The sequence below is a fragment of the Nyctereutes procyonoides genome, unplaced genomic scaffold (genome assembly GCF_905146905.1).
Source record: "Nyctereutes procyonoides isolate TBG_1078 unplaced genomic scaffold, NYPRO_anot_genome, whole genome shotgun sequence".
Lineage (NCBI taxonomy): Eukaryota > Metazoa > Chordata > Mammalia > Carnivora > Canidae > Nyctereutes > Nyctereutes procyonoides.
In genome coordinates, this window is record NW_026575151.1 from 6,789,825 (window position 1) to 6,803,871 (window position 14,047).

Here is a 14,047-nt window from a genome sequence, read left to right on the forward strand (position 1 = left end):
ATGAAGCTCGAGCTCATGACCCCAAGATAAAAAGTCACACGCCCTACCAACTGAGCCAGTCAAGCATCCTAGATTAGTGCCCCCCCCCTTTTTTAAGATTTTATTTATTTATTCATGAGAGACACAGAGAGAGGGAGGCAGAGACAGGCAGAGGGAGAAGCAGGCTCCATGCAGGGAGCCCAACATGGGACTTGATCCAGGATCTCCAGGATCATGCCCCAGGCTAAAGGTGGCACTAAACCGCTGAGCCACCTTAGCCACCAGGGCTGCCCTGGATTAGTGCCCTTATAAAAGTAGCCTAAGAATGCTCCTTCATTCCTTCCACCATGTAAGGTTACAGAAAGCAGACTTTGGTCTGTAAGGAAATGGGCTCTCACCAGACAGTGAATTTGCCAGCACCATGACCTCAGACTTCCCAGCCTCCAGAACTGTGAGACATAAAATTTTGTTGTTTATAAGCCACCCAGGTCTCTGGGATTTAGTCAGAGCAGCCCAAACAGTCTACAGCACTTCATCTCAATTCTCTGTTGGCTACACACTGAATACCCTCCTTTTCCTTTAATTTTTCTTTCTTTTCTTTTTTTTTTTAAGTAGGCTCCATGCCCAGCACAGAGCCCACCATGAGACTCATAACCTTGAGTGAGATCATGATCTGAATGGAAATCAAGAGTCGGACACTTAATTGACTGAGCCACCCAGGCACCCCTAATTCCTTTTAATCTAGACTCTGCTGCATAATTTTCTCTCATTGCTTCCTTATTTTTCCAATTATTCCTTTACTGGCATCAAGAGACACCTCTTCTGGGATGCCTGGGTGGCTCAGTGGTGGGTTGAACATCTGCCTTAGGCTCAGGGAGTGATCCCGGGGTCCAGGATCAAGTCCTGCATGGGGCTCCCTGTGGGGAATCTGCTTCTCCCTCTGCCTGTGTCTCTGCCTCTCTCTCTCTCTCTGTGTCTCTCATGAATAAATAAATCTTTTTTTTTAAAGATTTTTTTATTTATTCATGAGAGACACTGAAAGAGAGAGGCAGAGACACAGGCAGAGAGAGAAGCAGGCTCCGTGCAGACAGCCCGATATGGCACTTGATCCCGGGACTCCAGGATCACACCCCGGGCCAAGGGCAGGCACTAAACCACTGAGCCACCCAGGGATCCCCCTGAATAAATAAATCTTTTAAAAAAAAGAACGACACCTCTTCTATCATCTTCCCATGAGTTTTTTCAAAGAAAACTATAGGAAATTCATTCCTTTATTGCCATTTATAGCTTTATGATTTATAAATTACTACCGTTTCTAAGATTTACTTAACTCATTTCCTTTTTACTATTACTATCCTTCTATATTTTCATAATCCTCACTTTTTACTTACTAAAGATAAAAATTATCAACATAAACTCTTCTATATTCTCTGTCCTCTCTAATCTGCAATACTTCTTCATACTCAAAGCATCCCCAAAATTATTCCTTCAAGGTTCATTACAGCTTTTCTTGATTAAGAGAACACTTGCCTCCTTCAAACACTATATTATATATCTCAAATGTAAGATTCTCAAAAATCTAAGAAATCCCACTCATAACATGAATGCTTCCTATCCAAGTGAACTAATAACCACTGAGGTCATATATGCATATATAACTCTATGTCAATGATTTTCTACTGGCATTGTATTAAAACACACACACACTCACTCACACAAGATTAAGGCAAAACTAAATAAAGTTCTTATTTTCTCAATCTCTCTTCAGTTTGTCTTTTGCTAATGGCAATAGGTGGTATGGTTCAGGAACCTATGTAAAACTGAGTGAGGAAGAAAAAGTTTTTATTAAGCACAATGTAAAACTGACATAACATTCCATTAGGATTGAACCAGGATAAATAATGCTGTTATAAAATTTACACTCTTTGCATCCATTTCAGAGGAAAATATTACATTATTAGGGCTCTTCTAGAAGGATCTTATGGAAGGATTTCAGTAAATCTTTTGTTTTTCAATAGTAAATAGTAACATATATTCTCAAACTGTGCTAAAAAGTAGTTAGAAAGGCAACTATAAAATCTATAAGGGTAACAACTGGCAGGATTAGGACTATTCCATTAAACATTAAGAATCACATTCCTATTTTAGTTGTTATATCAATGCACCATTTTCATTGGTAAGGCAACCACCACTTGCTAGGGGTGCCATGATGATTATTAGCAAGTTTCTTTAGTAATAGATACTTGCTTCATCAAGACTCAAATGAATTTCTTTTCCCAATTTTGCTCTCTTTTGGAACAGAAACAAATAGCTTTGTCTATTGTACACCGGGAGGCTAATATTTTGAAATTCAGCTGTCACAATCTTCTAACTCATAATTTAAAAGGAGAATGAATTATTAGGAATAAGTCTGTGATATACTTCCAGTTTTTAAAATAACAAGGCTTCTGAGTAACTTCTCAAACCTACCTTTCCATTTTGGTACACAACTTGATAAACCTAACACATGTGACGTGAATTGAAGTAATTCTTCTATCAGCTATGTTTTGCCCTCAGTAAGGATTAGAGTCATGGTTTCAATCAATTTCTATGTAGAAAGTATCTTTAAATAAGTTTCCTTTTCACTGAACAGAGATTTTTTTTTTCACTTGTGTGCCTGTGAAAGGCAACTGAAACACACCCATATATACACTTGCATACCTATGTGTGTGTGTGTATATATATATATATATATATTTTTTTTTTTAAAGTAAGTTATTTTCACCATTAGAATAAAACTAGACTATAGAGAGAACTCTGCGAGGATAGGCTGGTCTTCCTTCCGGCGCCTGCTCTAGCTTGAGGAGGGCAGGTACAGCTCGCTGAAGGATGTGATGAGGCTGTAGTAAGTCTTCTCATCATCTGTCAGCCCTGCATTGCCAGGTCTCACCACCACAGCGACATGCACGTCTGCTTCCTCGGCAGCACTGGCCTCTACGAAAATCAAAGTATGTGTCAGATACATCAAAATGTGATGTCTGAGATTTGCTTCAAAGTAATCCAGGGGATGTGGGTAAGTAGGAAACCCATTTAGCCCCAACTGGATCATTGCTGAAGCTAGAAGATGGGCATGTTGGGGGGGGGGGGGTCTGACCACATTTCTCTTAATGGAAGCATAATTCTTCCATTATGAAAAAATTTTTTTAAGATTTTATTTATTTATTCATGAGACACAGAGGAGAGAGAGAGAGAGAGGCAGAACATAGGCAGAGAGAGAAGCAGGCTCCCTGCAGGGAGACTGATGTGGGACTCAATCACAGGATCCCGAGATCATGACCTGAGTCAAAGGCAGATGCTCAACCACTGAGCCACCCAGGTGCCCCCATAATAAAATTTTTTTTCAAATACATTAACTGTACCTGACAGACCAGAATGGTCTGGACTTCCCTGTCCTAGTGTATAGCATATCTAAGACTTCTGAGCATTTATTTAGTACTTATGAATGCAGAAGAGTCAGTTCTGTCCACAACCCTCCTCCATTCTTTCCTATCAATCCCACAGAAAACTGAGTGTTTCCTAAAAAGTCAGGCTGTCAGTAATGATATCAGTTAGGGAGAGATGGGACAAATGGAAGCCCATGATTGAACCAGGCCAAAATTCCTGCTGTCACATCAGGAGCCCAAATACGTCATACTCCCCTGGCGAGAGTGTCCATCTTTTTTGCCTGGCAAATCCCTACTCTTCAAAATTCAGCTCAAATATCTTCCAGAACTACTGCCATGTGTATTACAGCATCCTATGTGCTCCTTTAACACTTTGTATTTAGCTCTGTCACAAATATATGAATTGACACATTATTACCTGTTGTCTCTCTTCTCATTAGACTTTGAGAGCCTTAAGATCAGTGACTGCAGGGCAGCCCCAGGGGCACAGCAGTTTAGCACCACCTGCAGCCCAGGGTGTGATCCTGGAGACCCGGGATGGAGTCCCACATGAGGCTCCCTGCATGGAGCCTGCTTCTCCCTCTGCCTGTCTCTCTGCCTCTCTCTCTCTCTCTCTCTCTCTTTCCTCTGTGTCGCTCATGAATAAATAAGTAAAATCTTAAAAAAAAAAAAAAAAAGATCAGTAACTGCATAGTGGGTAAAGGAAAAATAAGACTAGTAAAATTAAACTAGGGAAGCTAGGGATAGCAGGGGTATCTCTAATATGCCTTGGGTTACAGTCTTCTCCTCATTCTGCTTCCATGTGAAAAATAACAGCTAATACCTTATATTACTGTAGCATCTACTACGTGCCAGGTATTACTTATTCTAGGAATAGACATATAAAACAAACAAAGTTCCTGCCTTCGTGGAGCATTCATTCTCATTTAGATCTTCACAACAACCTTGAGGTAGTTAGTATTACTATCCCCATTCTATAGAAATGGAAGGTAAGAGAGCTAGTGAGTGGTTGAGCCAAAGTTTTAAAGTGTCAACCTGACTTAATGTCTGTGCTCTAGAACAAGGGTGAGCAAATTATGACCTGCTATGTGCTTTTGTAAATAAAGTTTTATTAGAACACAGCCATGCCCATTCATTTGTATATTGTCTGTGGCTGCTTCTCCACTGCCAGGACAGAGTTAGAGTTACAGAGACTGGAGGGCCTGCAAAGCCTAAAATACACTATCTGGCCCTTTAGAGAACAAGCTTGCCAACTCCTGCTCTAGAACAATACTATTCCAAATATGACCTATGGACCTGTAGCAGGGGAATCACCTACAAGCTTGTCGGAAATGCAGAACCTCTGGGGTACCTGAGTGGTTCAGTAGGTTAAGTATTTGACCCTTGATTTCAGCTCGGGTCACGATCTCAGGGTTGTGGGACTGTACCTCACATCATATTCTGCACTCGGGAGTCTGCTTGAGATTCTCTCTCTCTCTCCACCACCACCACTCCCGAATAAATAAAATCTTATTTTAAAAAATGCAGAATCTCAACTCTCCAACATGGAACTACTGAATTAGGATCTGCAATTTGACACATGACTTCTCAGCACAGAAGGTAAGTCTTGACTAGAAGTTTCAAGGGAAAAAAAAGTGGCAAGAGAGGAGGCATTCTGGGCAGACACAAAATACATGTGTAAATATTGGAAGAATCGAGCGAGTGAGTGTGGGAGACAGGACATGGGTCAAGGGGGCATATGTGAACAGAGCAAAACTGCAAAGACTCGAAACACTTTCTATGGAGTTTAGACTTGGTGTAATAATCCTCCGTGGCTTCCTAACCTTTGGAAAATAGTCACAGCATCCGAATGGGTTAAAGAGCAGCAGTGCTGAGAGAAGTGAGTTCCCAGAGGGAGTTAAAGGGGCAGCAGTCTTTTCCACCACCCAAGTGTGTATGTAGCTTCTGCTCTTCCTGTGAAAGAGCTGTCACCTTCCCAGACCAAACAATCCCATTCCTGTGGAAACCCCTTCCTCCAGGCAAACTCTGCAGGCACCTTCCATTCATCCCTAGCTCCCAGCCTGACTGCCTCAAGCACAGCTTTCCTCCTAACTAGCAACCTTGGATCCCAACCGAGTTGAGCCATCACAATCCACATGGACTGGACACTGCCTAGTGGCTGTGCCACATTCAACCCCAGATAGCCAGCAGGCAAGTGTTGCCTCTAAGCATCTATTTGCCCTGTTGGCATAATATTGACTTAAAATCCTGGACCTCCTTCCTTTCCTCCAAGAGCACGAAGTCTTTCAGGTCTCTCTTCATACTTGGATGTTATTTGGGATCTCAACTTAGTCTTCCATCCTGCCTTGGCAAAGCAGTCTGGGCATGTGGTATCAAAAACTCAGGATCAGAAATAATAGGGAAGAACGTGGCACGCAGCCAGCCGCCTGGCCCCAGCCTAGCTACCCATGAGCCCAGTTCTGGCCCTGCCGCCTAGATGGGTGTGCAGCTGGCAGAAGACGAGGCGCAAGACATACCTCCATGCAGAGACCTTGGAAAAAGCCAAGTTTGTTTTGAGGCCCATCTGGGGATTATCTCTATTCACAAAAGTTAAGAATAGTTTCTGGGACTAGAGCCCAAGGAAGTGGCTCAAGTGAAAAGAGGAAGACATAAAATTATAGATGTGCTGTGTTACTAGAAAAAGAAAGTGTGGTTAAAGACAACAATATGAAGAACCTGTCGGTGATCTTACTAGAACAGGGACTGTAATTATTAAAAGTAACCAAAAAGTGAGGAACGGTGCAAAGATCTGGGCATCACAACACATTTGATCCCAGAACACTCGGGACAGGCTAAGTACGTGGGAGCTCAGCCAAAACAGTTCTGTGACTCTAAGCCTGCAGAAATTTATCATCCAAAGTGCTAGGAAATCACAGAAAGGGCAAACCACGGATTTGCATCTCCAACAGCCCCTCTCATATGAATGATGACACAAAAGTAATTCACAGATTAAAATTAAAGCAGCTAATCTCAGCAGAGCGAGGTCTATCTCCTTTCCATAAGGAACAAAACTAAGTGAAAGGTCTTCAAATTATCCTTCCTCACAGGAACTTCTGTGGCCTGGCTACCTTGAAGTAGTGTGCCCGTGCAACTGTCTATCTATTCCTCTCCTTCGGTGCAGTCAGAAAGCAAATGTATAAAGCTTTCTGGAATGTAGAAAACCAAGACCACAGTTTGTAGAAACCCTTGGACTTTGAAGCTGACCCAAGCCAGGACATGTAAGACATGCAATCTGCTGAGTTTTCAAAACTCAAGATAACAAATGGCTGTGATTTGGCACCATCTACCTGGATCAGAAATTTCAGTCTAGATTCACCATGGCCTGAAATTTAACAAAGGCGTTAACAATTACTGGATATCTACTGTATGTCAGGTAAAATTAAGTCTTTCTTTCCCTAGAAAACATTATTATAACTTTTTGAAGGCATTATATGATCTGTGCCGGTTAAGTTTTTTTTAAAACAATTTAACAAATCAGTATTTGCTTATATACCTGTAACTCTTGCCTAACCTAACAGACCAAGAGCCCAAAGATCAGCAGCAGAGAAAGAATACAATTCATACACATTACTTCTGGTAAGATATCTTTGTCAGCAGCTTGGATATGCCTTTGGGCCCTATCTCTGAAAGTCCCAGTGGTTGGGGGTGACTCTAGTTCCCTGACAAGATAGGAAGGACCAGAGAGAGGGATATGGCCTACAGGCTCCAAGGGGCCCAGGAGTCACGTGGAGCCAACCAGGCAAGAGAACATCCAGCCCTCGACCTCTTTCCCTAATGCCCTTCCCCAGTCTACCAGCCCAGACATAGTAAGTCAGGGCAGCAGCACGATACACAAAGTCCTGCTCTGGGGTATGCAGAAGATGAAGAAGGTGAGCAGAAGAAACAGTAATATAAAGAACTGCCCTCAAATACAGATGCAATTATAAACACACCAAAAGTAGGCGCCCCTGGGAGATGCACAAATTCTAAGGACAATGAGCATGCTACCCAAAGCCAGAGCCAGGTAGGTGTGTGGGAAAGCCTTCCCAAGTAGAGGCTGTCAGAGAAAAACCAGAGCCCAACTTTCCACCAGCACCCACCACCTCTTCATCTGCTGCTGCTTCTTTCCTCATTCGCGATAGTTTCCTGCTGTCATTCTCTAGAGGGTCAACATTCTTATGTAGGAGCTGGACTGTGAGTTTTACATTTGGTCAAAAGTATTCTTGAAATCACTTAAATTACCAATACAGTACAGTATGTGCTGTTATGTGCGTTCAATCTTTAATAATGCATCTGCTAATGTACCATATGTAATAAAGACAGACATTCTAGGTAAAAAAAAAAAAAAAAGATGTCTGTCTTTAAATAGGTATACCCTGCATGACAAGGCAAGAGGTTCAGAGCATGAGTGGTGCCCAGGGACTGAGATCACCTGAGGGAAGGTGGAGAAGAGGCTCCCACTCACTGTGCAGCAGTGCTCAGCAACTGGAAAAATGAGGCAAAAGTACTCTGATCATTTAGAGTTCTCCTCCCCTACAGTTTTTTGTTTCTTTTGTGTTTTAGCTCATCTCACTGTTAAATACATACGATTGGTCCACTATAACTTTATGTCCCTAGCCAACCATGCACCTACCCTCCTTTGTTGCCTACATGCTCCTTCCCACAGTGACACCCCTTAAACTGTCCTTTGTTATTTTATAATTTCATCCGTGTGTGTGTGTGTGTGTGTGTGTGTACAGAAGGATGGGTAGGAAAGCACAGATAAGAGTTACAGTGAGAAGATCTAGTCTTTCCAGGGCCACTCGCCCACGCACAACCCCCCACGATAGGTAAAAGGAGAGAAACATGAATCAGCTGACTCATGGCTTCTTTTTATAAACCTGTTTCATTTTTCAAAGGTCCACACAAACTTTCTTTACAGAGGTCATGTGTCTGCAGTCCCAGAAGTATCCACCTACCTACCCTGGAGTATCCAATATAGGAAGTCAAATTACTCACCTAGAGTAACGTCTGTCAGAAACAAGATGTTGTTGGTTGAGCACCCAATGCTGTTTGCAATCTTTCGGTAACTCTCACTCTCCACTTTGTGTCCAATCTTGGTATCAAAGTGACCATCAACAAGCTGCACACAGGGAAAGAAAAGACTGTTGTTATAAATACCCTTGCCACCCAACCTCTTTGCCTCTCCTCCATTTGCTCTGAAAATACTTGACAATCATAGTGATTTCATCCCCTCGATAAATAATCCATGAAAGTGTACTTAATAGATAACTATGCAAGCTACAGAAAATAATGATTTTATAGAAATAAACATTTGGAAGAAAACTACCAATTCAATGTATATAAAATCATGTTACAGTTTACTTCGTTTTTTCTGTGATTAGCATTAATTTTATATTCAAAATCTTTTAGGGCAGCCCGGGTGGCTCAGGGGTTTTAGTGCCTGCCTTCAGCCCAGGATGTGATTCTGGAGTCCCAGGATCGAGTCCCACATCAGGCTCCCTGCATGGGGCCTGCTTCTCCCTCTGCCTGTGTCTCTGTCTCTCTCTCTCTCTCTCTCTGTGGGTCTCTCATGAATAAATAAATTTAAAAATCTTTAAAAAAAAAAACGAAATCTTTTAAAATATACATATCCTGCTTTTTATCCTTAAAACCCTATTTGCATTCAACTACTTATTGGACTGGGTTTCACTCCTAAAGACAGGTCCTGAGCCAACTGGGCTGCCCCGAAACTTTCATTAAAAAAAAAAAAATTTTAGGATCCCTGGGTGGCTCAGCAGTTTAGTGCCTGCCTTCGGCCCAGGGCATGATCCTGGAGTCCAAGGATCGAGCCTCACATCGGGCTCCCTGCATGGAGCCTGCTTCTCCCACTGCCTATGTCTCTGCCTCTCTCTCTGTGTCTCTCATGAATAAATAAATAAAATCTTAAAAAAAGAGATGTCTGGGTGGCTCAGCAGTTAAGTGCTTGCCTTTGACCCAGAGAGTGATCGATCCTGCATTCCCAGGATCAAGTCCCACATCAGGCTCCCTGCATGGAGCCTGCTTCTCTCTCTGCTTGTGTCTCTGCCTCTCTGTCTGTGTCTATCATGTATAAATAAATAAAATCTTTAAAAATAAAAAATCTTAAAAAAATAAAAGTATTTTATTTAAATTCAATTAATTAACATATAATGTATAATTGGTTTCAGAGGTAGAGGCCAGTGATTCATTAGTCTTACATAATTCCCAGTGCTCATTACATCTAGTGTCCTCCTTAATGTCCATTGCCCAGTTACCCTGTTCCCTAGCCCCTGAAACTTTCATTTTTTAAATTTTTATTTTTTGTTTTTTTGAAACTTTCATTTTTTAATGAAAACATTTTGAAATTCTACTCAATATCCCAGCTGTTTTAGAAATAACTAGGATCAAATATGTAACTTGCTTATTTATTCAACATTAATTAAAATAAGTCCATTTTTAGAATCAGCTATTACAATGTGATCTTTTGAATATTTTCAGAACTTTCACAAACCAAAAACAAGCCTAAAGATAACTCAAAAACAAATTATGATAACATTAATATTATAGATTTAACTTTTAAAAAGTTAAGATTGGTTTTATATATTCTTTCTCAAGTCTGCCTCACTTAGTACATTTTTATCATTGAATTCAGTAGTTATTATTGTATATTATCTATCACCTTATTGTCTGTTCCATTAGAGAGAACAAAAAAGTAGTTTACATCTGTATTCAGAGGAGATACAAATATTTGTACACCAATAGTTAAAGGGTTTTATTCCTGATTTAAAATTTGATTTAAGGGATCCCTGGGTGGCGCAGTGGTTTAGCGCCTGCCTTTGGCCCAGGGCGCGATCCTGGGGATCCGGGATCAAATCCCACGTCAGGCTTCCGGTGCATGGAGCCTGCTTCTCCCTCTGCCTGTGTCTCTGCCTCTCTCTCTCTCTGTGTGACTATCATAAATAAATAAAATATATAAATATTTTATATTTAATATAAATAAATAAATAAATAAATAATAAATAAATAAAATAAAATAAAATTTGATTTAAGCTAAGATAAAACATAGGAAAATACTAAAATGAGAATATGACAATCTCCAAAGCCAAAGTGTTCTCTGTACATGGCAGAAGTTCAATAAATATTTATTTAAAAGATAGCTGACTGAGTGACCTACTGTATATCACTTAGTTCTGCCTGTATTTGGTTGGCATTTCTTCATGTTCTAAATGCCTTCCCTTTTTGCAGTGCCTGCCCTGTCCTCCAGAGGGCGCCACGATGGTGGGACAGAGGAACTAGCAGGAATTTTTTCATCTATAAGATTAACAGGTGGCCTTAACGTATCACCATTTAATAACCGCCCCCAGTGCTCTTGTAGAAGAATGAGGTTTCCGCTAAAATAAAATTTGTTCTCTCTCCAAAATCTCAGAAACAAATGAATCTACCCTGTACTCAGCTTCGTTAAAGAAGCTTATGTGTGCATGTTTGAATGGAGTATGTGCCACTACTGTACTGCTAACCTGCTACTTTAAACAACAAAAGAAGTGGGCCACTAGTTCATCTGAGTTGACAATTTTCTAATGCTGGCAAGACAGCTGATTTATGAGCCAGTTCATATCTTATTAGCTGTATTACATATATCTATATGTACATATATTACATTTACATATACACACACACATATATATTCCTGACCCTGACCCTCCTCCTGCCATTCCCATACCTGCCAATGCAGTTTTGCTAGGAAGCAAGACCCAGGGAGCTATACTTTTAATACACTCCCCAGGTGATCATTATTCACAACGGCTTAAGAACCGCCAATGCCAAGACTAAACATTTTACCCTTCTCCTTCAATGTATTCCCTAGTTTATTTATTTCTCTTTACCACCTCCTTAGCATACATAAACGCAATGAACTGAATGTTGATTTGGCTTATAACTGTAGGATATCTCTTTAAGATTCGTTATTTCATGCTTTGACAGTGTCAGAAAAACAAAGTAATCAGGTGACCTACCTCAAGAAGATCTCCTTCCGTAGAATGCCCAAATAATAGCTTCTGGGCCTCTACACTCCCTGAAGAATAGATATACACCTTCATTCCAGCCTCTCTCCATTTCCTGACTGCTGGAACTACATCTTCAAAGAACCTAGAGGAAAGACCACCAAGTTCAAATGCAGGAACACGTTATCTAGCCAGGTGAGAACCAGTCAAAATAGTTCTAACAGGGTTCTTTTATTTGTGTCCAAAGGGTGACCATGGGAAGCACCTCCAAGAGACTGCAAACTGCTGCCTATCTAACAAGCTTATCATCATTGGAGTTCCAGGATCCCCACAGATTAGAAGCAACAATTTAGGTGGAGGGGAGAACAGTTTTTGACAGGCAGTGACACTCGTGACAGTAAAGAGTGGATCACAAATAAGAGATGAAATAAGTGGTTATTGAAATTCCCACTAGAAAAAAAAAAGTAGCAATTATATAATTTTCCATGTAATTCATGATAAGAGGTTAAATTATGTCTGGTGTGCCTTCAGAAAGCATGGAAATACCTTTAAAAAGATTTCCTCACAGACAATGAAAAGAAAACCATTTGAGGGTTCAAAGCTATTAATGTTTGATTAGCTAGAAAATGGAACTACATTTCTTGAGAACTAAGAAAACCTAAAATTTTACAATACAGAAATAAATGACATAACAAATCTATTAGAACACTATGTCATCTCGCATTAGCTTACCAGCAAACAGGGTCTAGCTTTTCTGACTCCTGACACTAAGGCCTGCTTCCCAGTTCTACAGGGTCTTCCATATTTGGTGGTGAAATTGTCGCAAAACAGGTGAAAAGAGAAGCACAAGGAGCTTGGAATGTGGAACCAGTAATCTTTAACAGATGAACTGGAAAATGTCAGCAAAGTCTCCTACTGGCTAAAACAGCTTAATATATTCCACTAATTGAAGGAAAGAGATCAACTAGTTTGAAACCAGCACATACACCTGTGGGTTACTCTGTGCGTTTTCTGCAATCACAGACAGGATTCTTCCACGTTGAACTGTGCAGATTTTTTTGTTCCAATGCAGGGCTTAGAAGTCCCTGGTTTTGTGATTAAGGAAAGTCTGAGAGAAGGAAGGACTGACTAGTCCGAGCATCCTCTCTTACCTCCACTCTTTTGTGTTTTACAAAGTAAACTAGCAGATATTACCAGATGACTGGCCTATCCTGAAATCCTAATGCAGCCTTTAAAAAGTGGAAGCCCCCTAGGGTGTGTGGGTAGCTCAGTAAGTTCAGGTCACGATCTCGCAGTCCTGAGATGGAGCCCTGCAGTCCTGAGATGGAGCCCTGCGAGTCAGGCTCTGCACTCAGCAGGGTGCCGGCTTATCCCTCTCCCTTTGCCCCTCCCCCTGCTTGTACATGTGCATCCCTCGCAATCTCTCTCTAATAAATAAATAAAATCTTAAAAAATATATATATATGTATATATATTAAAAAGTGGAAGCCCCTTATAAAGTACATAAAGGAATGGCATCTCATTTGACAGGAAACGAAATGCAGCAACTAGAAGTAGTCTTGAATCTTAGGGTGTACATCAGGCAATGGCTTAAAATACTTAGTGGTACTGTCTTATGAAGAATTTCTGGGCAAAAAAAAAAAAAAAAAAGAATTTCCGGGCAGCCTAGGTGGCTCAGCGGTTTAGCACCACCTTCAGCCCAGGGCATGATCCTGGAGACCTGGGATCGAGTCCCACATCAGGCTCCCTGCATGGAGCCTGCTTCTCCCTCTGCCTCTCTCTCTCTCTCTCTCTCTCTCTCTCTCTCTGTGTGTGTTTCTCATGAATAAATAAATAAAATCTTAAAAAAAAAAATTCTTAGCGGGGCACCTGACTGGCTCAGTCAGTAGAGAATACAACTCTTAATCTCAGGGTTGTAAATCTGACCCCCATGTTAGGTGTAGAGACCACTTAAAAATAAAATCTTAACAAAAAAATTCCTTAGCGATACAGGACTCATGAGTTTCCTTCAACAGGAGGGCTCCCAGGAACACCACAACCAAGAGTCAGAGGGTCTGTGGAAGTTGCTGTAACAGCACAGGACAGAGTGATACCCCTGACATTTTAAGTAACCCTAAAAGGACACGTAAATAATTTCAAAGCATTCTTACTTCTGCATCAGAGTAGAAAGCAGGTAATCTGACAGTTCTGAGAAACAGCTGAACAGTGCTGTCACTTGCCTATTAAAGATCAAATATGGGCAGCCCCGGTGGCGCAGCGGTTTAGCGCCGCCTGCAGCCCAGGGCGTGGGATTGAGTCCCACGTCAGGCTCTCTGCATGGAGCCTGCTTCTCCCTCTGCCTGTGTCTCTCCCTCTCTCTCTCTCTCTCTCTCTCTCTCTCCGCATCTCTATGAATAAATAAAATCTTTAAAAAAAAAAAAAGATCAAATATGACCAAGCTCAAAGAAGTCGCCATTTTCTAAGTAGCTGTTTTAAACCGCTAAAAGTCCTCAACCACCCCACAAAGCCAGGCATGCTGCTCTGGGGAGCTTAGCTGGATGGAATGCTTTATCCTGGCTTTGAAAAAAAACAAAACAAACACCTGCCTGTTAAAATAAAAAGAATGTTGATTTTATCTATTTTACTAAT

General features: G+C 41.1%; 1 protein-coding gene across 2 annotated transcripts in view; it reads right to left on the minus strand.

The window, feature by feature from the left end:
* Positions 1–1,804: 1,804 nt before the first annotated feature.
* The window catches only part of ENOPH1 (enolase-phosphatase 1), a 42,035-nt gene continuing 29,792 nt past the window's right edge, over positions 1,805–14,047 (minus strand). For both annotated transcript variants that reach the window (XM_055313069.1, XM_055313070.1), the window contains exons 4-6: positions 11,432–11,564; positions 8,418–8,541; positions 1,805–2,952 (exon numbers count right to left, since the gene is read on the minus strand). In XM_055313069.1, the coding sequence (XP_055169044.1) occupies positions 2,813–2,952; positions 8,418–8,541; positions 11,432–11,564 (397 nt within the window). In that variant the 3' untranslated portion in view covers positions 1,805–2,812. The remainder of the gene's footprint in view (positions 2,953–8,417; positions 8,542–11,431; positions 11,565–14,047) is intronic.